The 27,876-nt window shown below is 40.9% G+C and overlaps 1 protein-coding gene and 1 pseudogene across 2 annotated transcripts; both read left to right on the forward strand.

Annotated features, from left to right (window-relative positions):
- Positions 1–232: 232 nt before the first annotated feature.
- Positions 233–407, forward strand: LOC111725522 (annotated as a pseudogene).
- A 2,675-nt stretch (positions 408–3,082) lies between these two features.
- IFNGR1 (interferon gamma receptor 1) lies at positions 3,083–27,662 on the forward strand. Of its 2 annotated transcripts, none has more exons than XM_012805449.2 (7): positions 3,083–3,220; positions 14,168–14,282; positions 14,932–15,098; positions 17,129–17,298; positions 20,156–20,345; positions 23,904–24,031; positions 26,299–27,662. In XM_012805449.2, exons 1-7 carry the CDS (start codon positions 3,139–3,141, stop codon positions 26,875–26,877), a joined length of 1,431 nt encoding a protein of 476 aa, XP_012660903.1. In that variant the 5' UTR covers positions 3,083–3,138; the 3' UTR covers positions 26,878–27,662. The 2 variants fall into 2 exon arrangements, with proteins under 2 accessions (XP_012660903.1, XP_023369299.1); XM_023513531.1 differs by having other exon boundaries at positions 3,146–3,179.
- Positions 27,663–27,876: the final 214 nt, after the last annotated feature.

The raw sequence follows: 27,876 nt of genomic DNA on the forward strand, positions 1-27,876 counted from the left end.
CGATTCTCTTGCCTCAGCCTCCCAAGTAGCTGGGACTACAGGCATCTGCCACAACGCCCGGCTATTTTTTGTTGCAGCTGTCATTGTTGTTTGCACTGGCCTAGGCCAGGTTCGAGCCTGCCAGCCTCAGTGTATGTGGCCAGCGCCCCACTCACTGAGCTACAGATGCTGCCCTCTTGTAGCGACAGTTTCTCCAGCCCAGTCTTTCCTATGATGTTGAGAAATGTTTTCTAGCTTTGCACAGTAGCAGTATCATAGCCAGTGAGGTTTATCCAAGGCTCGATTATTGCTAATTGAAAACTTTTCCCCATACCTGGCCTTGATAACTTGCCATATAGGTGGCAGTGGCAAGTTTTGATGGTCTCTACAAGACTGAATTTTTTAAAAAAGAAAGAAAAAAATAGAGAAACATTTTCTAAAAGAACATGGTAGCTGCCCTTTATCAGACTGACTGTCCATGGCTAGAAATTGTGTTAGATGAGCCCTTTTAGTGGTAAGAAACGGAGACATTCAGATTGCCTTTAGTGACAAGGGATGTTGGTATGGTTATGTGGGAAAGTCAGACCAGGAAAGGCTCAGCAGTGGGCTGGTCTCCAGGAACAGCGGCAAGGCAGACCATTTCTGAAGCCTCTGCAGCTGCACGCCCTGGGCCTTTTGTTCACCTCTCAATAAGGGATCTCCTTTGCTTGCTATGCTAGTCTTCTGCATTCTGGAAGTTTGAGTTTGCTGTTTGTCTTTTCTCCCTTTCCCCCTACCTGTTCTCTTCTGCATTGTGGTTTATATTCCTACTCCCTGAGAACTTATTTAGGTTGGACCGACATTGACTAAGGAAAAACTTCAGCATAATTAATAGAAAATCAAATTGACAGTGGCTTAAATCAAAAGGGGGTTATTTTTCTCTCTTAACAAGCCAGAAGTAGGCAGTCACAGGCATCGATTCAACTGCTCATAGATGACATTGGTGTCTTAGGCTTTCTAACTTCCTTGTCTTCCATGGGTAGCTGTTGGCTTTTCATCTTCAACCTTGTGCCCCTGGAGTTGCGAGATGGCTGCTGCAGATCTGGGCATCATTGGATTTACATTCAAGGCAAGAAGACTGGAAAAGGGCCAAGGCCAGCTGCACATCCTGTAGCATTTGTCCCTGCTAGGAGAAAGGAAATGGTCTACCAGAATGCCCTGCGATCATCTCACTCATACACACACACACACACACACACACACACACACTTCTGCTTGAGTTTCATTGAACAAGTCTATGTTATTGGACCACACTTGAGCATTGAGCTTTTATAGCCTCTATAATGGGAAGGCATAAAGGTAGAAGAGGACTGAAAAAAGCTGTTAGTGCTCAACTAATGAACAACGTCAGCCACAGTCACCATGCAACATGTGGCTTCTATTCTAGGCAGTGCTCTAAGCTATCTACTAGAAGACATGGCTGTCTACAGATAACTTCCTTTGAGTCAGGCACTGGTCTGATATAATCACATATCAACATGACAGGTAAGAAAAGAGCTGTATGCAGGACAAGAGTGAATAGTGCTTTCTTTTATACCAGTATGATGCCCAAACATGTCCAGATTTTCCTCAGTGACCCAATGATAGCTTAATCATCATAAATTCAACCACACCTGCTTCAGTCCCACACCTTTTTACAAGCTTGTTTTGTTCATATAGTCATTGAATAAATATGAATGGAATGACAGGCACTTGTCAAGGTACAGGGGCTATGGCAGTAAAGAAAAGTGGACTAGAGAGACAATTGGAAAAAAAGGTTTTGTTTTTTTTTTGAGACACAGCCTCAAGCTGTCACCCTGGGTAGAGTGCTGTGGCATCACAGCTCACAGCAACCTCCAGCTCCTGGGCTCAAGCAATTCTCCTGCCTCCACCTCCCAAGTAGCTGGGACTACAGGCATCCACCACAATGCCCGGCTATATTTTGGTTGCAGCCATCATTATTGTTTGGCAGGCCTAGGCAGGATTCAAACCCACCAGCTCAGGTGTATGTGGCTGAGGTCTTAGCCACTTGAGCCATAGGTGCCAAGCCTGGAAAAATTTATATATATACATATGTTTATATATACATCCATACACATATATGAATTTCCTTAAATCTCAGATTAAGTCTCTGTTTATGCTCTTGTAATCCTGTTGCAGTCTTTGGCAATTATGACTAGAATTTCAGTAGTTATTTGTGGAGAACATGTATATGAATATATGTATGTGTGTGTATGTACATTTCCAGCAGAATTTCTACGTGGTAATAAATGCTATGACAAAAACCAAGTTGAGTAAGGGGCAATGTGGAGCACCAGCGCTGCTGAAAAGGTCATGCAAGGTTGCTTTTTCTCCAAGAATAAAGTAGTTCTTGGCCAAACCAATTGGCTCTGATTTTCTGTGGGAGTGTGCAAACCATTTAAGCCTTAAGTCCTTAAATAAAAAGGGACTGGAAGAGGGCTGTAAAGGCTCTTCTAGAATCTCTCAGGTTCTTTTATTTTTTTAATTTTTTTTTATTAAATGATAGCTGTATACATTAATGCAAACATGGGGTACAGTGTAGTGTTTTCATATACAATCTGAAACACTTTCATCAAGCTGGTTAACATAGACTTCATGTCATTTGCTTAGTCATTGTGTCAAAACATTTATATTCTAGTTCTAGAAAAGTTCACTTGTACCCTTGTTAGACCATACAGGTGATCTTTCCAGTTACCCTCCCACCACCCAGCCGCCCTTCTCCCTTCCCCTTCCCCAACCCCTGAACCTCTCAGGTTCTAAGATACCTAGGTGCCCAAGTCTAATAAAGTATTGTGCCCCTGTTGTGGCCTAACGCAAAGTTCTACCCTAGAACACCACAAAAACAGGAAGAGGAATCAAAGAATATGGTGCCAAACCCAAAGAACGTAACCTTTGGACGCAAGTTACCCAGACGCAAGAGCCCAGGACACAACCACAGACTTTCGTGTCCACAGCGAGGAGCCCCTCCCCCGCCGTAGCCCAGCCCCGCCCAGGCCGTAGCCCAGCCCCGCCCACGCCGCTCCCTTCGGCGGCGGAAGTGACGCGCGGCGCGGGTAATGTTTTGAGCTGGGCATCGCCCTCTGTGGCTCGGGGTTGGACGTGGCGTCCGTCCGCGGCGGCATGGCTCTCGTGGTGTTCCTAACCCTTCTGCAAGCTTGGAGGTGGGCTGAGCTGGACGCCGCGGCTCTGGAGCTGTCCTCGGGTACAGTCGCTCGCGGCGGGCTGCGGCCGGGTGGGGACGGAAGGGCAATGCGGGAGCCGCTTCTGCCGGGAAGCCCCGCCCGGCGGTGCCACCTCGGGTCTCCGCGGCTCCGCTTGCTCGCGACCGCATCGTCGGGCCCTGAGCGGGCGGCCGGGGAGGCCAGGCTGGTCTCTGTGGTTTGCGGGCGTTGGTTGCTTTTCTCGAGCCTCTGGAAATCACGCCTCTCAGTTTCTCTGGCTCTTTCTCTATTTTTAAATATATTTATGCGCTTCATAAGGACGCTTTTGGGCAGCGTGGGACGGTGTGGTCTCGTAAAATTATACCATATTTTCACTGTACTTTTTCAGTATTAAGTGTAGTAACGGGCTGTCTAGGCTTGTAGCTTATGAGCCGTAGGCTATACCATATAGCCTAGGTATTTTAGGTTTGTGTTAAGTACACTACCCCAAGACGAAATTGCCTAATGATGAATTTCTTCATTTCTCAGAAGGTATCCGTCCCTGTCATTAAGTGACAACACATGACTGTGAGTTTCCTGGTCAGCATTTGACCCTGTGGCCACAATTTATGGCTTAAATACTTTATTCTTAGGGTGGACCCAAAATCCTTAGGATAGGAGAGAATGCGTTCTGTCACCGGCTGAGAAATAAGTGGCAGTGACTTCTCCCGAGTTAAGTTTATCTTAAAGTACTAGGATGTTAGCACGCACTAGCTGCTTTGTCTGGCAGTAGATCACCTCATATAGCTTAGTTTCTGGAAGGCTTTCATTTCCACCTGCTTTGTGACAATTCTCAGGAAACAAATGTTGAGGTTAGCTTTTCCAAAGCTCAGTAATCATGATTAACCTCCAGTGAAATCAGTAAACCTTTTCAACTCAGGAACACCCACCCTTCACCCCTCCCATTCCACCCTACCACCCCCACCCCCTCGCGCGCTTGCAAAATCTTGAGTGTTTTTGGCTGCAGCCTGGTAGGATGGGGAGGCCCAGCTTACTTTACCAAACTATAGGTTGAATCTCTGTAAAATGACTACTCCCGTGAACACCTGTTAGGTGTGCAAAGCTGTCCTTTTTGCACTTTAAAAGTCAAGCAAACAAATACTTATAATGCCCATGTAGTCATTCTTTGGGACAGTGTGCCAAGTGGTGGGAATGAAAAAATGGTGCTTATGTAGTTTCTGCTTTCAAGGATTGTGATTATAACTGCTAATAGCTAAGTGCTGGGCACTGTTATAAGTGTGCTCAGAGTCCATGTTTTTTCTTTGTATTTTTGAGGTTTTTTGTTTTTTGTTTTTTCCTTAAGAGATGAGGTCTTGTTATGTATCATCCAAACTGATCTCAAACTCTTGGACTCCAGCATTCTTCCTGCCTCAGCCTCCGAGGTAGCTGGGATTACAGATGCCAGCCACCGCACCCAGCCAGAGTCCAAGGTCTTAACTACTCTGCCAACTGCCATTATCTTGGACAAGTCAGTCATCCTTGTGGGCATTTGCAGCACATACACATTGTGATAAGAGCTTGAACTTAGGCACTGACTCCCGGAAAGCACGGCTTGGCTACTTGTCCCCTAAGGGGATTCAGAGAGACTTCACAGAGAAAATGACCCCAATGTTAGAACTAGAGGTCAGAGAAACTGCTATGTTCAGAGGCAGAGATGTGAAACAATAGGTTGAATTAGTGGAGTGTTAAGTATTTTATGGTAGACTATGTGTGTGAGAATGCAAGGGGAGACAGGATAAGTGACTGGGAGGGACCAAACAATGCAGTGCCTTGTCACATATAACAGCAAGGGATAAAAACATAACTGACTAACTTGAGCAAAAAGGAATTTATTGACACAGAGAAATGAAACAAAAAAATTAGAGATGCCAGCAGGGCCTCAAGAAGCTAGAACCAGGAACACAAACTGCTAAGATTCTCTTCTTGCTTCTGATTGTCTGGGTATTGATGGCTTTCTGTACTTGGCAGGGACCACGGATGCTGACAGCTTGTAGGTTTGACATCATGCAACTTTCTTCATGCTCATAATGTCCTGGAGGAAGGCTCTGATTTGCCTGGTTTGATTCAGGTGTCAATTCACAAGAGAAGGACATTGCCACAGGGGATATGGTGGGGAGTTTCCAGAAGAGGAGGAGTGGTGCTCCTGAAAGGTGCTGAGCCAACAGAATGATATGCCCACAACACCTTGCCCACAGTCAGTCATTACTGCCTAATGCTGATGTCACAGGATTGCTTTACAAAGGGAACTGATTTCATGCAGGAGCCAATGTGTAGTTAAGAAAGACCATTCATCTGGGCGGTGCCTGTGGCTCAGAGGAGTGGGGCACTGGCCCTCTATACCGGAGGTGGCAGGTTCAAACATGGCCCCAGCCAAAAAAAAAAAAAAAAAAGACAGACCAGTCACCTTACAAAATTGTTTGAGAGTAGGAGGATGTGGAGAGGAGTCAATAAGAGGTAGTTTGAGGACAGTTTGAAGGAACATTTGGAAGGTAGTCAGTGAATTCTGAGTGGGCAGAGAGAAGATGACTCAGGTTTCTGGCTCAAACAGAGAATTAAACTAAATACCGGTCCCTTCCTCTGAGTAGGGCCTTCCTGTGCACGGGACCCCTTGTGACTGCACAATTTGCATATCCTTGAAGCCTTCCCTGGGATTAGGATTGCTTGTCCACTTCCCATGGGAAGATCTACTAAAGCCACCTGTGTTCCAGCATTTTATAAACACAAAAGTCAGTGGCCCCCTCCTCTCCTATTAGTGCATTTTTAACACACTTTTCTAGATTTTTTTTCAGTGTATTTTGCTGTATTCCTTATGCTTTTAAAATTAAAGTATAGAATCTCTGTAAAGTAGGGAGGAACCCACAGTGACATCTGCTTCTGGCTCTTAGTTAGCTTCCCAGTCTTGCCAGTGCCTGCACTTGGCATGGACTCCTTGTGTTAACTATTACCCTTCTGAGCTTGACTCTGTAGCTGGGAGTTCATCATAGAGGAGAGGACCTGGTCAGAACAGCAAAGCAGACAAGAGAATATAGTGATGCAGTCTCTGGAAAATCCCGTGTATTATGTTACATTCATGGGCTTTATTTCTTAAGTGAAAATCAAATGCATGTGTGCTGGTTAATAAACACTAGTGTTTCACTCTTCATGTCCTATTACATATAAAGGAATAGCCTTTTTTTTTTTGAGACAGAGTCTCACTGTGTCACCTTCAGTAGAGTGCCGTGGCATCACAGTTCACAGCAACCTCCAATTCCTGGGCTTAGGTGATTCTCTTTTCTCAGCCTCCCAAGTAGCTGGGACTATAAGTGCCCAGCCACAATGCCCGGCTCTTTTTTTGTTGCAGTTGTCATTGTTGTTTAGCAGGCCCAGGCCAGGCTCCAACCCACCAGCCTCAGTGCATGTGGCTGGCACCCTACTCACTTAGCTATGGAGGCTGAGCTGGAGTATCTATTTTTGAAGTGAATCAGGATGTGCTGCTGGCTACCTTCTACTCTGAGTAATGGCTGAAGAGCCAGGCTGGACTTCTCCCCCAGGAATAGGGTTCTTAACTGACCTTCTGTATTTTAACAGCTGTGCTTCTGCTAATTCTCTCACCTTAGGATAATGCTCTGGAAAGTGTTTAAATTTTTCATTATTTTTATGGGTTCTGTAGTTCAGAGATTCAGAATCCTTAAGGATTACAATAGCATTTTAATTGTATTTATTGACAGGCTATTAAATTTTCTTTTTCATTTTATTCTTATTCATGAGTCATAGGGACTTTGGAAGATCCATATTTTAGTTCAGTATAAAAGAAAACCTAAAGAAGTGAATTTGTTAAAATCATAATGCACGTTGCTGAATAATAATCGCCAGTATATATTAAACATTTACTATAAAACATGCAGTGTACTCACCATTTTTATGTGTTATCTCAGAATCACCACAACCATTCTATGAAGGAGATAATATCACAAATATTTTGCCAATGAGAAAACAAAGATGACTTGGAAATATGCAGAGTTTTATTGGTTTTAATTAAGAACAACTGCTTTAATATCTTTGTGGTAGTGTAACAAAATGAAGGGTAGATAATTTTCATATGTATTTGAGAAATTGTGTTGGCATCCAGAGCAATAGGAGAAATTTAAAATAGGCTCAGCAGCTAACTTCTTCCCTCTCTGCTCTGTTTTTCATAGACTGAAAAGGCTTGTTATGTTTTTTAAGTTCCTAAACTGTAAACCATTTCTCAACTTAAAATGAATTAGTACAAAAGGGAATTAGTCTTGAGAAATAACTTCTCAGAAAGTAGGTTGGCCTGGTCCAATAACGATGCCAGACCAAACCCAACTAGATGAAATTAGATAAACAAGAATAAGGGTGAAGTCCTAGGTTTTAAGTCATAAAAGTGGCCCAGCAGGTATTTATTGGAAAAGCCCTAACTAGGTGGTGGGCTGAGGAAAAGATATGGGGGAGGTTAGTTAATACAAGTTCAGTGTAAGCCACTATTTGTTATGCTCTGTTCTTAAAAAAAAAAAACAAACTAAGGAAAGTATTTTATTTCTGTTACGATGTTATGTCATTTGTGAGCTTCACCTTTTCAGAGAGCTAGAGTAAGTCATTAGACCAGAACAGGTCACAGACAGAAGAGAAAACTGAAGGGGCTCTAGGGATCTTGATCCAGCGGAGGAACTAGTATAGAGAAGGCCAAATGGACCTGAAATAGTGTAGATGTCCTCATTGAATCCTTTGTCCCAAAACGATCTTTTTCTGAAAGTACAAGAAAATAACAGAAGTAGAAAATGGACTGTTTTTCCATTAGTTTCCAAAGTGATCAGTATATAATTTTTTTCAAAGACCAAAAACATTGAGCTATTTCAGTTAAAAAACTTTTTGCGAACACTTGAGACATCATGTGCAAGAATTGTCAAAATGTCCTTAATTCATCTTAAATCTAGTAGATGCTGCTGCTTACTAAGATGAAAGTTGGCAGGCATTAAAGAATAGCCATTTTATCAGCACTGAAAACCCACTCAGGAGGTAGATTGTAATCCTAAACGTATTCTGACGAAAATACAAAAGCCTTGCTTATAGTTGTCACTTAGTCAATCTGGATTTCTTCCCTTTCTGTTTGCTACATAGAAGAAACCTCTGTGGAAATGGCCTCGTACCTTTAACCTGGAGAAGGTGTTAGATCTCTTCTCTGAGGGTGGGTCATTCAGAAAAGGGGGCCGAGTGCCTTACTTGGGAGCAGTTTCTGAGTTGTGCAGTCAGTGATGCTGCTCCATCCCTGCCTGTCTTTACCGCTTTTACTGTCCTTTCTTGCCCGTTATTTTTTCATCTCTTGTCTCTTCTGGCTTATCAACTTCCTGGGGAAACAGTTGGCTCTAACTAGAGCTCTCCTTTTTTTCTTGCTGTTATAATTAGGAGCATTATGAAAAACTGGTCCTGTGTTTGGTTTTGTTAAGCCCTGAACCACTAGTTCTGGAGGAGTTTGGGGAATTAGAACTTAAAATAGCTAACGTTTATACTCTAAGTAGCATGCAAATCTAATGCCCCAAAGAAATCTGAGCCCATTTCCAAAAGCAACATGAGTTACACAAAACTAGCTAGCTGGATGTCTTCAAGAGATGGGAAAACTTGTAAGATTATTTTTTTTTTTCATAAAATCACTCTAGTACAATCTTTTCTTAAACTCTATAATGCTCTTTTCCTATTTCTACATATATTTTTATTTACAAAGTGTAAATGTTCTATTAGAAATTTATTGTAAGCCTAATTATGTTAATCTGAATATGTAACAATTTAAGCTTCAGATTACAAAATTGTAAACCTTAATAAGAAAACTTGATATTTGTTTATCATGTGATTTTGACAAAGACAACAGAGGCAGACTGTACTAGCCTTGCGGTTTGTCTTCTGCTAGCATTAAAACTTCAGCTTACGTCTTTTGGTGTAAATATTCCAAAGTTTCTCCTTTAACCTGGTATTTGATCTCTTCTGTTATGATCTATTGACATCTCTTCCTCCTGCCACGTGTCTTGATTACTTTGAAAGCTGAGATTTCTTTAAGTCCTAGTCTAAGTATATCAGGCTTTTACTCAGATTTAGGACGCATACTTTGTTTCATATTAAAAACTAACTAGGGGCTCTTCTACAGATGGAACTTTACCTTGAAAGTGAGAACAATATAACCTAAATATTGTATCCACATATTAATTTGAGAGAAGTTTTTAAAAAAAAGTAATCTAGTGCTGCAGAAGTCTGTTTGTGAGTTTATAATGTTTAACTCAGTAGCCCCCTCCCAAATACAAAGATACTGTCTTTGATACTCTAGTATGCAGATTGACTTCTTTATGCTTTTTCCTCCAATATAGGAATTCCAGATTGAGCATATACTGTTGTAAAACCATTCCTGTTGGGAATAATTAAAAAGAGGGCCTAACAGGGAAGTGAAGGACTTGTCACTATTAGATGTCGTGAACCAGCGTGGTGAAGGGGAGCGAACCAGAGTGGAATTGGTGGGGGATGAGGAAAATACAGCACAAGAGAAGACACGGAAACAAAGGATGGGACCAGGAGGACTGACTGAGCTGATGGTCACAGCCAGCCCCAAAGCACAAAACAGCTTTATTTTATAGTATCTGTACAGGGTTCTCTGCAGGGACATAGCATAAACAAAAGACATATTTTTGGTCTTAATATATGATTAGAAACTGTAAATGACTGGAATAGAGACATCTTGTTAATGGTTTCTACTCAACTTCATTAATATATGACGAGAAGTAAGAAGGGAGAGGTCACAAAGATCTCTGCGTAGTTAACAAAACGAAGACCCGTGTGACTCAGTAGTTTCTACTCGACGTTTGTTAGCTTATGACAAGGAGAAAGGAGGAGAGAGCTCAAGGATCTCCGTATAGTTAACTAGACAAAGAAAGGGCTACATGACTGCTGGCAGAGGGAGCATGAAGAAGGGAATATGGCTGTTTGGGGGATGGAGGAGAAGCAGCTGGGGGCTCATTCTCTGAATGTTCTCCAGGCGTGAGGGCCCTGCTGTCTCAGCCCACTCTCCACAATTAGAAACTAGAGGAAGGAGGACCCTGGTTGTGTCGTGCAGAAAGCTTCAGTAACATGGAAAGTCGAGTATGTGCCTGATGAACTGTGTGATCTGGCTCAAGAGTCTCCAAGCAAAATGTTGAAGTGGCCATCTGGTTTCTTCTTGCTTCTTTAAATAAAATGCAAGACTTAGACTAATCATGGGAAAGACTGTTAAACCAGAAGAACCCAGGACCGATGATTTGAAAATACTCAGCCTCTTAGGAGGCAAAAGATGCTAAAACTAAGACATGGCTTCTGAATCGAAGCTCAGATTCAGTATGGTTTTCTTAGCATTAGGTACCTCTCTTTCTTACCTACTTGCAAAATTATGTTTATATGTGTGATTGTTATTTGATATTAATGTTAATTGAATCCAAGGGGAAAGTGGCTTTTGTTTCAACCTAAAGCACCAGTTGTAAACTATTTGAGACTAAGTGTTTCAGAAAGTTGAGGTGCAAACTTACCACAGAAAAAGGAACCTTCTTAAGAAAGCCTCAGTATTCCCGGCTGCGTACGGCCATGGGAACACCGCCAAATCCAAAGGAGAAGAGCCAGACATAAATTTCGCAAGAATAGTGCTTTCAGGCTCACCTACAAGGAAGTTGGGTAGAGAACCAAGGATGACAGGTGCCACTTGCCTTCATCAGTCTTCCAGGAAGCATAAGGAGAAAAATTATAGCTATCTGATTGTAGCAGGAAACCGATGCAGACAGAAGACTCCAGGCACTAGTTGGAAGAGGAAGCAGCTTTATTCTCCGGCTGGGAGACTCAGTGGACTAGTGTCCTAAAAACCGAGCTCCCGCACTCAATCTCTTGCCTTTCTTTTATACATTTGTTAGGGCTAGAGTGCGTGTGAAAGTCGTGAAGGATGTGAGAGATGTGACAGACGGGAAAGTCTTGGGACTTGAGGGAAGGTCAGGTTGGCCCGCGCCCTTGGTACCGATCTGGCTACCTGTCCTCAAAGGTGACAGAAGGTTAAGGAAGTTACAAGGTTACTATCTAGGCCCAGCACATACAGATAACAGAGATGTCTGCTGCAGTGGAGGTAGGAGTGTTACAGACTGTTTGACTAACACCTGTGCGGAGTGACTAGGACAGATCTTTAGCTCTGCTTTTACTCCCTTGCCTCATGATGACTGGCCATAGAAAGCTCATGTAGTAGGGAGTATTTGAATCTGTGAGACACTCTAGCTACATAATCGCATTCTTTTGGTCCGAATTGTTACATTACTTTGGTATAATATTTAGGTGATAATTAGAAGTTAGATATTTTGGCAGTAATTAAATCTATTCCTTTGGCTGGAGAGAGCCTGGAAATACTGGTTTACTGTGAAGCATTGTTTTGTTTTTGTTTTTTTTTTTGAGACAGAGCCTCAAGCTATCCCCCTGGGTAGAGTGCTGTGGCATAACGCTCACAGCAAACTCCAACTCCTGGGCTCAAGCAAGTCTCCTGTCTCTACCTCCCAAGTAGCTGGGACCACAGGCGCCCACCACAACACCTGGCTATTTTTTGGTTGTAGCTATCATTGTTTTTTTGGCAGGCCCGGGCTGGATTCAAACTCACCAGCTCTGGTGTTAGATTCAAACCCACCACCTTAGGTGTATGTGGCTGGCGCCTTAGCCACTTGAGCCACAGGTGCAGAGCCTGAAGTGTTGTTTTAAATTAGTTTTTCCTTTTAAACTGGGGGGAAAACTCCTAAAATTATAAACATATAAAACAGGGTTTCTCAACCTTGCACTATTGACATTTTGGGCTGCGTTATTTTTTGTTGTGAATAATTGTCCTGTGCAGTAGAACAGTCAGCAGCATCCCTGGCCTCCACCTCTAGATGCCTGTAGGTCGTGAGAACCAAAAATGTCTACAAAACACTGTGTAATGTCTTCAGGGGAACAAAATCACCTCCTGCTAAGAACCACTGCCTTAAAGGAGAAAAGGCTCAGAAAAAGACAACCATGGCAGGAAAATCTAATTGTCCTTTAGTGCACATTATTTACCCAGATAAATCTTGATCCTTGTTCTGCTTTGAAAACATAATACATGTGTTAACTAATCGTGAATTAAAGCAATGTACCAGTTTGATCTTGAGTATTGAAATTTTTGTTTTGGGAAAAATATAGTAGGTGTTTCCTTTGACAGTAAGCAAGTATCTCGTGTATGTGAAATTGACACGTGTAAATCTGAAATAACTGTTTAGCAGTATAGCCAGGGAAGAACCCAAGTTTCTTTTTTTCTTTTCTTTCTTTCTTTTTTTTTTTTCTTGAGACAGAATCTCAAGCTGTCACCCTGGGTAGAGCGCCATGGGGTCACAACTCACAGCAACCTCAAACTCTTGGGCTTAAGTGATTCTCTTGCCTCAGCCTCCCAAGTAACTGGGACTACAGGTGTCTGCCACAGTGCCCAGCCATTTTTTGGTTGTAGTTGTCATTGTTTGGTAGGCCCGGGCTGGATTCAAACTCACCAGCTCTGGTATATGTGGCTGGCACCGTAGCCGCTAAGCTACAGGCACCGAGCTGGAACCCAGGTTTCTTAATGTTGGACTCAGGGAGTATTTTTATTAGGGCCATCCACTTGACATGCATGTCAGTAAGCATAATTATTATCCAAGGTGCTTTGGAAAAATACAAACTTCTGGCTCTCTTGCAGTTTTTGAGAATGATAAGTTATGTTTGGAAAGCAGTGCTCCTATCCACATCACCATTCATTTGTTTATTTGTATTACATATAAATAAATCACATTTAGTGGAATTTTCTGGCTTGGTAGAAACCCCTTAAACTTGGGGTTATATTGCCAACTCTGTCCCTTCATGTTCATCTTAAAGAAGTGAAGGGAAGGAGAGGATTTGTGAGCATTTGGTTTTCCAAAGGGTACATGACAACTTTTACACTGAGCAGGGAGAAAATGGCTACTTTTAATAACTAGGTTTTGGTGTTGTCTGATTACTTTTGCTGCATCTTTCCTGAGACCCTTCCAAGTCTTAATTAACAGATGTTTTCTGAAATGGCTTAAAAGACCAAAACCAAAAAGAAATATTTGGTGTGTTTTGTAAAAAGCCTCTCTACACCCCAGACAGCAGAATGTTGGTGGTCACTGAGTCCTTCAGTCAAGCTTCAGGCATCTCTTCCTGTGTTATAGAAAAGGCGTTAAAGGTATAATAGTAGGACAGTGTGGTAGCTCACGCCTGCAATCCTAGCACAATGGGAGGCAGAGACAGGCAGATGGCTTGAGGTCAGGCGTGCAAGACCCTATCTCTAAAAATTAGCTGGGCATTGTGGTGGGCACCTGTAGTCCCAGGTACTTGGGAGACTGAGACAAGAGGATCATTTGAGCCCTAGGAGTTTGAGGATGCTATGAGCTATGACACCCTGACACTCTACCAAGGAAGGCAAAGTGAGACTCTGTCTCTAAAAATAATAATAATAATAATAATAAAGATATATAGAATATTTACTGGGTATAGGGCGAGAGCCTGTGATGTTTCAGAGTGAAATTGGCCATCCCTGATTTAGCCAGTTTCTTTCTGAACATTGAATGCAATCTGTGGTATCAAATATCGAAAATTCCAGTGATTAAATGAATTGAGATTACTATTATAGTAGGCAGTGCATTTATTTAAATCTCCTAAAACATTATGGGAATTATTGCTTTGTGTTATATTTGGGTTTCCCATATATGTTGCCAAAATTTAAAAATAAATCAGAACTTTTCTGTACATTTTTCAATAAAATTAATTTCTACAAATCTACTTAGTATCCTGTTGGAGTTTACTTTCCTCCAGATGTATTGTTGGACTAACATAGCATCTTATGATAAGGTTTTCTAATGTTAGTGTTAGTTTTTTACTGTTGCCCATTGAATTTTTTGAATCTCTTACAGTGCCCGCACCAACCCATGTCACAGTGACGTCCTATAACATGAACCCTATCGTCTCTTGGGAGTACCCAGCCATGCCACAGAGCCCTGTGTTTACTACCCAGGTAAAGATCTATGGGTGAGTGTTGCTCTTTTATCCTTTTATTCGGTGGGGTCCTTGCATGGTCCATAGCTCCGGGTTGCCTCTCATCATCCTGCCTTCACATGTGGCAGAACTTCCTGAACTGCTCGTAGATATCCAGAAGGCTAAAGATGCAAAGTAATTCTTTGCAGAATATTTCCTGCCACTTATTTCTTCTTCCTGTCAGTATTAAAGTAGAGAAGTATCACTACTTTATGAGATTTTAAGGCTTAATAAACAAAGTTAATAGTTAAGATATCATCTTCCTATAGTGTATGTATTTTAGTAGAAAGATACAAAACTCTAAAAAGTTTTTGACAACTGAGGAGTGTTGGTAGTGTGATCCTATAACTAAGTAATATCTACAGTTGTTTAAAAAGTAGATCTTTAGAAGTTAGTTGTGGAATGTCATTTGTATGGGTCTTATATTTTTAACTGAGCCTCTTCATTATAAAAGACTTTATAGTGCTTCTAACCAAGGACTAAGGGCTTCCTACTTTGTCTAGCCTCTCCGTCCTATTCTTGTTCAGCTCTTTCCACTAGTTTGCTGTATGCTATAAATGAAAAACAATGCACAGAGATGATTTGAGTTTATATGATAACGCTGAAAGTTATCTTTGTGTTTCGTTATTCCTTTTTGTTTTAGGGATGATGAGTGGACTGATGCCTGCGTCAATACTTCTCATCACTATTGTTTTATTTTTAAATACGTCGATTATCCAGCACGTCCTCTCTGGGTCAGAGTTAAAGCTCGGGTTGGACAAAAAGAGTCAAACTATGTAGAATCAAAAGAATTTATTTTGTGCAAACATGGTGAGTGGAATGTAAATTTTAAATTTGAAAATGCTTGTACATGTCTTCTGTGTATATTTGCTTTTATTAGCAGTTGCTAAAACTTACCACAGTACTTAAGACACATTTGGAGGAATATAGAGAGTCAGTATTGGTTGAGCATACCAAATCCAAAACCCTGAGATCTGAAATATTCAAAAATCTGAAACTTTTTGGAGGTGACATGACGCTCAAAGTCAGATTTTTGGATTTAGCATGCCCAACTGGTAAGTATAATGCAAATATTCTAAGATCCAAAACAATTAGAAATCCAAAATATTTTTGGTCCCAAATGTTTCAGATAAGGGATGCTCTCCCTTCATCTTCCTTTTCTTTCCCTTCCTACAGAACAAGGCTAAGAGGTGGCCATCACTTTGCCCCTTGGAAATCCCTGACATTTCTACTCCATACAAATACGATCGTTGCTATCCAGCTGTACTGTCCAGCTTTTTCCCATCCTGTCTTCCATCATTCATTTATAAGTTACATTTGCTGAGGACTTAGCAGCTGTCATTCTTTTCTCTACCTTAAGTCCTTAAAAACTTACAGCTTTTTTCATCTCTCCAGCCCCTGTGATTTTCAGCTCTTCACTGTCCAGCATCCCACTCCCGTAGTATACTTGATCTGTGTTATTACCTCAGCCTCCAGCACCCTTAGTGCTAGTTCCTGTGTTCTGACTGTGACCATCTACCTTGGCTCACAGATCCTCACTCCTGAGCAAAAGAAACCTGTTGTTTCTTTATCTATATATATAAAAATTTTGTAGTTTTTAGCCGGGGCTGAGTTTGAACCTGCCACCTCTGGCATATGGGGCCAGTGCCCCACCCCTTTGAGCCATAGGCACCACCTGAAACCTGGTGTTTCTTGACGTCTCTCCAGGCTTCTTGTCCTACAGTACCTTTTCTTCTGACTTCCTTCCCTTCCGTATTCTCCTCCCACTTTCCAAATTGTGCTTCCTTGGTCTTTTCATGGGCCTCTCCTCTATTTGCCCTTTAAATATTGTTACTCCCAAGAAGAACCCATGCCTTCATCATCTGATAATATCTCTATCCATATATCAGATTTTTCCCATACCAACTTATCAGGGGCCTAATATGTGCCAGAAAGTATGCTAGGCTCTGAGGATACACTGGTGGATGCGGGCAGACCTGCTCAGCACACAGGAATATGCATTGAATATACAGCCGGTAGATAATGGTTCACCAACCAAGTCTCAACATCAAAGACATATAATTAGTACTTGTGAAATAGATAAATACATAGTTCTGATTTTCACCATAAAAATTGAATGAGTTTGGCTCAGTGCCTATGGCTCAAGCAGCTAAGGCGCCAGCCACATACACCTAAGGTGGCGAGTTCGAATGCAGCCCAGGCCCGCCAAACAACAGTGACGACTGCAACCAAAAAATAGCCAGGCGTTATGGCAGGCACCTGTGGTCCCAGCTACTTGGGAGGCTGAGGCAGGAGACTCACTTGAGCCCAGGAGTTGGAGGTTGCCATGAGCTATGATGCCATGGCACTCTACCCAGGGGGACATCTTGAGGCTCTGTCTCAAAAAAAGAAAATTGAATGAGTTTAAGCAAACTTAGTCTTCATGCCAGAAACCCATAGATGTTGAAGATGCAAAGAGTTTGGGTAAGGGAAGGTAAATAAAATGCTTTTTCTGAAACATTTTAGAAACCAAGTTTCCTAATCCACAGAAGTAAATTACTTAATAGAGCTTCTCTTCTGTCAGGTTTTATTTATTTTTAACTAAGGATTATTGCCTGTTTTCTCTAAAACTAGAAGTGAAATTAAGAGTTGTTTAATAGAATACCTCTTGCCTTTTATTTATTAAATATTCCCTTTAAGGAAACTTAGAATGTCTCTTGATCTTTGTGGAGGAGATTAAATGTGGTCCTTCTTTAGAACAGAAACAGAAAAGGTAGATTATTGATTGATTTGGGAAATTGTATGAGATATACTCTAAAGTTCCAAGGCCAGTACTAATTGTACTCCTCTTCCTTCCCCAGGAAAAATGGGACCACCTGAACTGAATGTCACAAAGCAGGAAAAAAAAATCATTATTGACATAGCTGATCCTTTAATTGTTGTAAATGGAGAACAGGAAGCCGTGCCTTATGATGTCTTGAGCTGTTATGAATTCGTGTACACCGTGCATGTGATAGTGAATAAAAGTGAGGTATGTATTTCTATTAATAGTTCACAGTTTTCAAAATGGGAATTATTCTGTAGCTAGCGTTAAGTTTCTTTCTGTACTGTAATGAAGGTAGAATGTTGGGGCAGTGCCTGTGGCTCAAGGAGTAGGGCACTGGCCCCATATACCGAGGGTAGTGGGTTCAAACCCAGCCCTGGCCAAAAAAAAAAAAAAAAAAAGACTAGAGGGTGTGTCCCCCCGCCCTCCAAAAAAGAAGGTAGAATGTTTACAATATCCAAACAAGACTCACATATCATAGATTTCAGTAAGAAAAAAATATGTGACTACTCTTCAAAGGAATTGATATAAGTTTAATCCTATCACAATATGAACACATTTACATTTTTTTGTTGCCTCATTTCACAGCATGGCCCAGATCTACAGTTTTTCCCTATATGCTTCCATTTCTCCACTAGTAAGATAATTTTAACCTGTTTTTTCTCACTGGCAGTGATGTAAAATAATATGAAGTTGTAGCATAAATCATTGTTTTTAAAGATAAAATTAACAATGCACCATGGGCTTATAATTACATTCTGGCATTGGTATGGAGCCCACACTATCATTAGAACTATTCTACTCCACCCTCCACAATGCTGCCATTAATTTTTTAAACAAATATTTATCACGCACACACTACGTCACTTCTAGGCACTGGGAGTATAGCAGCAGACAGTACAGACAAAACTCGGGGAGAATTGCCATGGAGCAGGAAAGGAGGATGGGCAGCAGGGAGGGGGAAGGAATGGGTGGATTGTGATTTTTTTTTTTTTTTTTGAGACAGAGTCTCCTATGTTGCCCTCCATAGAGTGCAATGGTGTCATAGCTCACAGCAACCTCAAAATCTTGGGCTTATGCAATTCCCTTGCCTCAGCCTCCCAAGTAGCTAGAACTACAGGCACCCACCACAGCCCCTGACTGTTTTTTGGTTGTAGTTGTCGTTGTTTGGCAGACCTGGGCCAGCTTCAAATTTGTGTATGTGGCTGGCACCATGGCCGCTGAGCTATAGGAGCCAAGCCAGTGGATAGTGATTTTTAAGAGGATGATTAGAGCAGGCCTCACAGTGAGGTTGTTAGCTGGAGCCATGGCTGAAGGAGGCTGAGAGGTAAGCCTCACTGGTGTACCTGGGGGAGCACTCAGGCAAAGGCCCTGACAGAAGCATAGTAAACCTATAAGGGGACGTGTAAGGGGACCAGTGCGGCTGGGCCAAGTGCAGGAGCAGGTGAGAAGCGAGGGCCCTGGGGGGGCCACATCTCTTAGGGCTCTGGAGAGATTTGTCTTTCATATTTTTATTCGAAGTGAGATGTTGTGCCTCTGGACAGATACGAACAGGAAGAGGGACATCTGATTTAGATTTTTATTTTATGTTATTTTATTTTATTTTTTGAGACAGAGTCTTACTTTGTCACCCTTAGTAGAGTGCTGTGACGTCATAGCTCACAGCAACCTCAAACTCTTGGGCTTAAGCGACTCTCTTGCCTCAGCCTCCCAAGTAGGTAGGACTACAGGCACCCGCCACAATGCTCAGCTATTTTTTGGTTGTAGTTGTTGTCTGGCAGGCCCAGGCTGGATTCGAACCTGCCAGCTCGGGTATATGTGGCTGGTGCCCTAGCTGCTGAGCTGCAGGCGCTGAACCGATTTAGATTTTTAAATGTCACTTTGGTTGCTAACAGAGATGTCTTTCTTAAGTACAAGCCTAATCATTTACGCTTCTGCTTATAACCTTTTCCCAAAGCCCCATTGGCTTCAGAATGATGTCTAAATGCTCTCTGGTGGCCTGGTCTGCAGGCCTTTGGATTTGGCCTCTTGTATCGTCTCCAGCCGCCTTTCTCCCCTTTTCCTCCAACCTTGTGTTCATGCTTTGGTGAACTGCTTATTCGTGGTTCCTTGAAGGTGGCATGCCCTTTCACAGAGTGCCCTTCTCTGCTGCTTCCATTTGGCAGACTTCTGCTGCTTCTTTAGGAGTCCACTGGGGTATCATCTGCCCTTTGAATTCTTTTTTTCTCCCCACAGGCTGGTGTGCTGTGGCATCAGCCTAACTCACAGCAACCTCAGACTCCTGGGTTTAAGCAATCCTCCTGCCTCAGCCTCACAAGTAGCTGGGATTACAGGCGCCCGCCACAGCACCTGGCTAATTTTCCCATTTTTAGTAGAGACAATCTCACTCTTGCTAAGGCTGGTCTGGAGCTCCTGAGCTCAAGGGAGCTTCCTGAATGGGTCTTCCAGAGTGCTATGATTAAGCCACTGCCCCTGGCCTCCCCTTTGAATTCTTCTGATCCACTAGATTCTCCTGTGATGGCGTTATTCTTACTTCTGTGTGGTATTCCTTTTGCAGTACTCCCTAATCTCTGTTCTTATCTCTAAGTTATTTGAAGTCAGGCACCACCATCCTGCCTCTGTGGCTTCAGGCTCTAGTGCAGGTGGCGCATGCCCTGCCGCTGATTGAATGAGTGCGGTGCTACCAGAGTCTGCTTCGGTCACTTCTGTGCAGTATCGCTCAGCGATCCTACAGCCTTTGCACAATGCCTTTATTATTGTTCCCATAAAATGCTTTGTCTCTCACCAACTAAGTTTCTAGCACTCTAGGAATAGGACAAATGAACATTTGTTAAATGAACATTCCTGTTATTTGAGTTTTTAAACTGATTGTCCCTATAACGAATATTTTATTGGATACATAGCATCATGCTATATTGGATTCAGGATTGGATTTCAAAGCTATTTTTTGGACATGTTCAACATTAATCATGTGTTTTCATCAGCTGTTTGACCAGGATTGATATGCTGATTTTTATTTGGCAGATTAAAAGAAGCCATGCATTTTCATTATTTTCTTTCCCAGACAATAGAAAGACTATCCATACAGACAACGGAAAAGGATTGTGAGGACACTGGGTGCCAGTTGAGTATTCCAGCGTCCTCAGTGAATTCTCAGTACTGTGTTTCAGCAGAAGGAGTCTCAGACAAAAGGGATGGTAAAACGGAAAGGTCAAAAGAAGTTTGTATTACTGTTTTCAGTGAGAGCAAAGAAGGTAAGTTCTTGCCTTTGTTTTTTCCTAAAAACAGATAAGGTGAATAGGATAATGTGAAAAGAGACAAATTCTTTTCAACTTAAAAATATCAGTTTTCTTTTTAAAAATATTGAGTAGTTCCATTCATCGGAGTTTAAAATAGAAATAAGGCAGTATCTTGGGCATTACAAAATAGAGAACAAATAATTTAGAAAGCCATGTATGATGGCCTTTTGACCCGGCAAAGAAAAAAAATATAGCAAATGCTTAAAACTAGTACATAAGTGTTGTCTGCATTTCAGGATTATAGAATTAAGGAGAATAATAAATCAACTTGTTACTTTAACATAGCAAAATGTTCTGAATCCATGAAAATGTTAGGGTTTTTTGTTTTGTTTTTGTTTTTAAGAGATAGTCTCATTTTATCACCCTTGGTAGAGTGCTGTGGCATCACAGCTCACAGCAACCTCCAGCTCTTGGGCTTAGGTGATTCTCTTGCCTCAGCCTCCCGAGTAGCTCAGACTACAGGCGCCTGCCACAGCACTGGCTATTTTATTGTTGTTGCAGTTTGGCCAGGGTGGGATTCAAACCTGCCACCCTTAGGATATGGGGCTGATGCCCTACTCACTGAGCCACAGTGCTTCCACATTAAAATGTTATTGGGATTGTACACAAGTTTAAAAGCTAGATACCAGGATGCACCTGTGACTTAAAGGAGTAGGGTCCTGGCCCCATGTACTAGAGGTGGTGGGTTCAAACCCAGCCCCGGCCAAAAACTGCAAAAATAAAAAGCTAGATACCTGGAATGTTCATCGATTAAAACTGTGATAGATTTAAAACTGTGTGAATTAGAAAATATTCAAAAAGTATATACATCATTTTTAATAGTGAACTATAGATAATTTTATAACATTTTAAAGTAATTTTATTTCATCTTTTCTTTGGTTGGGGGTATGGTTACATATAATAGAACTTTAAAGCTGGCATTATTAGGTAGCAGGTATCTTTAAAAAAATGTTTGTACTTTTCTTTGCAATTGTGAAATTCAAGTGTTTGTTATAGATAATTTGTAAAATCTGAAAAGCCAGGAGAAAACAAAATTATCTGTAGTTTTGCCATCCCCAAAATAACCCATTATTTACAGTTTGGTGTTTTCTTTAGTTTTACTACATAGCCATGATCATATTATCTGGTATATATAATTTCATGTATGTTTTAAACATACATTATAAATACTTTTCCATTTTATTGTGGGTATCTTCATTAATATTTTTTAATGTTTCTAGAATATTTCGTCACGTAAATTATATTCTTTTTTATTTAGTATTGTACAATTTTTGAACTTTTTTAAGATTGTGAGGTTTTCACTAGGGTAAAATCATGCTTTGATGATACATATCAAGCTTTATGAGTGTCTATATATTTTTTTTTCTCCTATTATCAGGATGTTTTAGAATGTTTTTCCTAGGTTAAAAAATTTTCTAAATTTTATGAAACCAATATCTTTTTGAAGAATGGAAATATAGGCTGAAGAGTGAGACCAAATACCTAAAATATAAAACTTAATACTGAAGACTTTTCAGGGCATTACATGAAGGTTTCAAATAGATGATTAAAGTAATACAGCCAGCACATTGTACCCCATGATTGCATTAAAGTACACAGCTATGACTTAATTTTAAAAAAGATAAAGTAATACAGTGCATTTTGTGCTAATTGCATTATGCTATTTGAGAAATAAAATATTACTTTATGCACAAAATTTGAAATAATGCAAATAGGTGCCCCAGATTCATTTTCAAAAAGCCTGAAATGTAAACTGGACTGCTGTTCTGGCCACATGGTGGCACCAGTGCAGCTCGGGAGGCTCCCTCCCCACCTGCTTCAGGGCCTTGCACATAGCACCTCTCAGCCTGCAGAACTTCTGGCACAGTGCTGCTATTAGTTATGTGGTAAGTTTATCTTTCCTATAGTAATGGTTTAACTTTTTCTCAAAACTATAATAGGCATAATAGAAGCATTCATTAACTAGTTAACTTCCAAAGTTACTATTCCAAAGAAGTAACTTTGGAGTAGAAATTCAAGGTAATAAAACGCCCTGAAGGAAGCCAAATGCCAGCACAATATACATAGAGAACTATTAACTTGGAAGAGAGGCCTGTAAGAAAAGACTGAAGATCATGCTGCTTACATAAAAAGCACCGTGACGGCAGAATATACAATGGTGCTTCTAGATGTCTGTGCTCTGAAACAGATCTTCTCTATTTTTTCTATTAAATCATATCTGTGTACATAATGCTGTCATGGGGTACAGAGTGCTTTTGCTGTATACAATTTGAAATACTTTGATCCAACTGGTTAACATAGCCTTTATGTCATTTTCTTACTTATTGTATTAAGACATTTATATTCTGGCTTGACGCCTGTGGCTCAAGTGGCTAAGGCGCCAGCCACATACACCTAAGGTGGCGGGTTCGAATCCCCAGCCCGGGCCCGCCAAACAACAATGATGGCTGCAACCAAAAAATGGCCAGGCGTTGTGGCGGGTGCCTGTAGTCCCAGCTACTTGGGAGGCTGAGGCAGGAGACTCGCTTGAGCCCAGGAGTTGGAGGTTGCTGTGAACGTGATGCCATGGCACTCTACCCAGGGGGATAGCTTGAGGCTCTGTCTCAAAAAAAAAAGACATTTATATTCTACATTTAGAGAGATTCACATGTACCCTTATAGGATAAACCGTAGGCATAAGATCTTCCCTATTTTATATTCCTCTTTGTATCTGGTTTAACAGTGAAGGGGACTTTTTTTCTGTACCACATTCTTGTGTGTGTACATCTGTGTATCCTTCTCAGTATTTGCACTCTTGAAATAAATGTAACAAAATTCTGAGGAGTTAAGGCTAAATTATTTTAAATTATGAACATTCTCAGAACTTTTTTCTGAAGAGAGATTTTTTTTAATTCTTCTTATGCTTTTTTAACTGTGAGAAAGCATAATGACAGAAACCTCCTATATTTGAGGCTATAAAGAGAAATTGTTCTGAAAAAAACTCTCTTGATTATGCTGTTATAGCAATATAGTCCTGGAAAGTTTTAGAATTGCAAGCTGGGGTGGCGCCCATAGCTCAGTGGGTGGGGTGTTGGCCACATGCACCGAGGCTGGCAGGTTCAAACCCAGCCCAGGCCAGCTAAAACGACAGTGACAACTGCAACAAAAAAATAGCCAGGTGTCATAGCGGGCGCCTGTAGTCCCAGTTACTTAGGAGGCTGAGGCAAGATATTGCTTAAGCCCAAGAGTTTGAGGTTGCTGTGAGCTGTGCTGCCAGGCACTCTATGGAGGACAACATAGTGAGACTCTGTCTCAAAGAAAAAAGAATTGCAGAGCTGGAAGAATCTCATTGCGATGTGGGACACATACCTAATTTTTTATTATTGCCTGACTTTTGCATCCTGGAGTGTTCTTTAAAACTGTGACCATATTAACTACTGTGTAAAATCTTGTAAAGAATATCACAAAGACTTTTTGACAGATAATAGTAGTATCCTGTCTTAATTCTCTTTTGTGATTTTCCCCCTTTTTTAGTTTCTGCTTGGATTCCAGTTTGTATTTTATTCCTGTTATTTCTAGTAATTATCCCGATATTTATCACTTGTTATATTAAGAAGATTAATCCATTTCAGAAGAAAAACATAATGTTACCCAAGTCCTTGGTAATGTATTTAAATATTTTCATTTGATTATATGTGAAAATATTAACTTGAACCTTTTTTGACAGTTTTTTAAATTATGTTTTTAAAGTAGAATAATACTTGACAATGTATAACCTGCCATAAATCATTCAGTCTACCACACATCCAAAATCATATACTAAATCTTACTCTACACCAGGTACTTTGTTTATTTTCAAGAAATGAAAAAAAAAAAAAAAAAACAAGCTCAGTGCCCTGTAGGTCAAGCGGCTAAAGCGCCAGCCACATACACTAGAGCTGGCAGGTTCGAATCCAGCCCGGGCCTGCCAAAGCAATGACAACTACAACCAAAAAGTAGCTAGGTGTTGTAGCCGACATCTAGTCCCAGCTACTTGGGAGGCTGAGGCAAGAGAATGGCTTAAGCCCAGGAATTGGAGGTTGCTGTGAGCTGGGATGCCACAGCACCCTACTCAGGGCGATAGCTTGAGGCTCTGTCTTAAAAAAAAGAAAAAGAAAAACAAACAGTAAAACAAATTTTTGTCTTGTTTTAGGGAGCTAGAAATGTCGTAGGAAGAAAAGATAAGTATACAGTAGGTATATACAGTGTGATAGGGTCAAAGGTAGAAGATTTATGCACGAGCCAATGAGGACTCCATTCAACTTTGGGGAGTGGGTGTTACTCGGAGCTTCTCCAGAGGTGGTGATGCCTCAGCTGTCTGCAGGGCAGAGAGGAGTTTTATCTCGGTACTAAGGGACAGAATATGCTAAGGTCCAGAGTCAAGGAAGCATGGCTTTGGAAGACCTGCAAATACAGAAAGCCTTCATTGTAGTTGGAATGTAGAAGGCAAGCTGGCCAAAAGTGAGAGTAACCCAGAGTTTTGACATTTTAATGTCCAGCACTTCAGAACCTTTCTATGATGAACAAATAGTTGATTTGATTCAAGTCATGCTCACACCTGTAAACTCAACACTCTGGGAGACTGGTAGATTGCTTGACCTCAGGAGTTCGCAGGCCAGCCTGATCAAAAAAAGTGAGACTCCATCTCTAAAACATAGCTGGGCATTGTGGTGGGCACCTGTAGTCCCAGCTACTCGAGAGGCTGAGGCAGGGGATTGCTTGAGCCCAGGGCTTCAAGGTTGCTGTGAGCTATGATGTCAGAGCACTCTACCAAGGGCAACAAAGTAAGAGATTCTGTCTCAAAAGGAAAAAAAAAATGACAGGAATATAATATCTGTGATGTTCAAAGGACACATTGAAATTTGCTAGAAAATAAAGCATGTAAGAACTATCAATAGTAGTCAGTTCACATATGAATTATATTTGTCTTTACTAGTCATTAAGCACAGAACAACCTTGCATATACCATTTTATATGTACTAGAGGAAAAATACTGATTATCCAATAGTACCTATAGCAGTATAACTGGTATGTGCTGGTAAAGAGAAGACAGCCCTGGTGGGAAGATACAGGGAATGTACACGTAACAGTGCCACAGACATCTATATCCTTTGTCATACTCATTAAGTTCTTAAAATTTTATCATAAGTAGGGCGGTGCCTGTGGCTCAGTGAGTAGGGTGCCGTCCCCATATACCAAGCATGGCAGGTTTGAACCTGGCCCCAGCCAAACTGTAATGAAAAAATATCTGGGCGTTGTGGCAGGCACCTGTAGTCCCAGCTACTTGGAGGCTGAGACAAGAGAATCACCTAAGCCCAAGAACTGGAGGTTGCTGTGAGCTGTGACGCCACAGCACTCTACTGAAGGTGATAAAGTGAGACTCTGTCTCTAAAAAAAAGTATTATAAGTAATTCCATAAGCGAAATAGTGTATGAAATTTTCAACACGCTCTGTTGCTAGTAAAAATTGGAAATACTTCAACATCTACTGTTAAATTATTTAACTGTCACTATAAAGAAATAATGAGAACCACTAAAGATTATAATGAAAATTATAAGGATGAAGACAAGTAATGAGATTATCATGTAAATTGTAGGTATGCTCTCATTGCAAATACAACTTACATACATATGGAAGGCAATATACATTGGTGAGGTACTGAGTGGCTTTTAAAAAAAATTTTAAAAATTTGCTTTTACTCTTAATATATTAATAGTACTTTTCATTACAAAGAAAAAAAAGGCAGCGACCTGATTCAGTTATGTTATCAGGTGCCATTTGGTGGCCCATTACCTCATACATTTATTTTTGTCTTGTTAAGGATAGACACATGTAATAATTTATTATCATTTCTTAATAATGTATTTTTTAATCATTTTCTCTCTTTTAGCTTTCTGTGGTAAGAAATACTTCTTCAGAGACAAAACCTGAATCAAAATATGTATCGCTCATCACGTCATACCAACCATTTGTTCTGGAAAAGGAGAAGGTGACCTGTGAAGAGCAGTTGTCCCCAGGAACAATTTCAGGCATGCATACTGAGGACAATTCAGGAGAAGCAGGACACAGAGAAGAGCCTTCCAGTGAAACGGAAGTGGTGACGATTGTAGAAAATATTTCTGACATGGACCCTGGCAGCCTCCGGACTCCAATAAAAAGAGAGGATTCTTCGCCTTTAAGTAGTGACCAGTCTGAACTGTGCAGTGTCACTGTAAACTCTTATCACTCCAGGAATGGTTCTGATAGTGGCCATGTGGAGTCAGAGGGCTTATTATCTGACTCAGAATTCCCGCCAAGTAACCAAACTGAAATAATGACAGAAGGACAAGAGTCTGTACCACCCCGAAAAGCCCCCATCTCTTTTGGTTACGACAAGCCACATGTGCTAGTGGAGCAGCTTGTGGATGACAGTGGCAAAGAATCCTTGATTGGTTATAGATTAACAGCAGATTCTAAACAGTGTTCATGAGATTAGCCAACTTTGGAGAATCTGATTTTCCTGGGACAGTTTCTCCACTTTGATGTCCTGAAAAGATCATCATCTGAGAAATTGTATGTTAGTTGATATTAACCATATGGAGTGTCTTGCTTTAGAGAAAAGTGAAAAGAGGTACTGTCGAATTTGGTTTGAAGATTACAAAGACTCTTTTAAAAAGCAAGCCATAGTTGGGCGTTGTGGCGGGTGCCTATAGTCCCAGCTACTTGGGAGGCTGAGGCAAGAGAATCACTTAAGCCCAAAAGTTTGAGGTTGCTGTGAGCTGTGACACCATCGCACTCTTACTAAGGGCGACGTAATGAGACTTTTTCCGGCAAACCAGAAAAGCCAGTGTAGCTTGTAAAATGCCCATACAGATGGATACGAGTTTCTGGGGAGATAAGAATTTACAGTAATACTTTGTAGTACCTCTGCTTCCTATGAGCACATGTCCCTCTGGCACGTCAAGATACATGATGGATTGTTTTTCTTTGCTATTCCTTGGTATTGTATTTGTTTTGATCAGTGTACATACACAACTTTTGTAAATTCTGAAATATTGAGGATTAAACATCATACTGTATACAACAGCCACCAATATCATAACTGATCTGAGGAATTACTGAGAACAAGACATTCTCCTGGCAAGCCTAGAAATTACTTGTGACTCGGAAGGCAAGCCTGCGATGCTGAAAGCTGTTTAAAATGGGACTTCAAGTCTAAGTCTAACTAATAGAATTAATAGAGCATGTATATATTTTTAACAAAACTTTACATTTAGAGACTTTTGTAAATAAAGTATTTTTTAAATTCATTTTTGTGTTCATTTATTCAGGCACTTAGGCAGTCTTTTATAGTTAACCAGAATATTTTTTATCCATTGCTTGTTTCCATGCATTAATACTAATTACTTTCTGCTCGTTGATATTTAATTTTTAAAAATATAATTTATAAATTTAAATTTATAATTTTAAATTTAAAATTTTTAAAAAT

Source organism: Otolemur garnettii, unplaced genomic scaffold (assembly GCF_000181295.1).
Source record: "Otolemur garnettii isolate 467f Iridium unplaced genomic scaffold, OtoGar3 scaffold00042, whole genome shotgun sequence".
NCBI classification, from domain to species: Eukaryota; Metazoa; Chordata; class Mammalia; order Primates; family Galagidae; genus Otolemur; species Otolemur garnettii.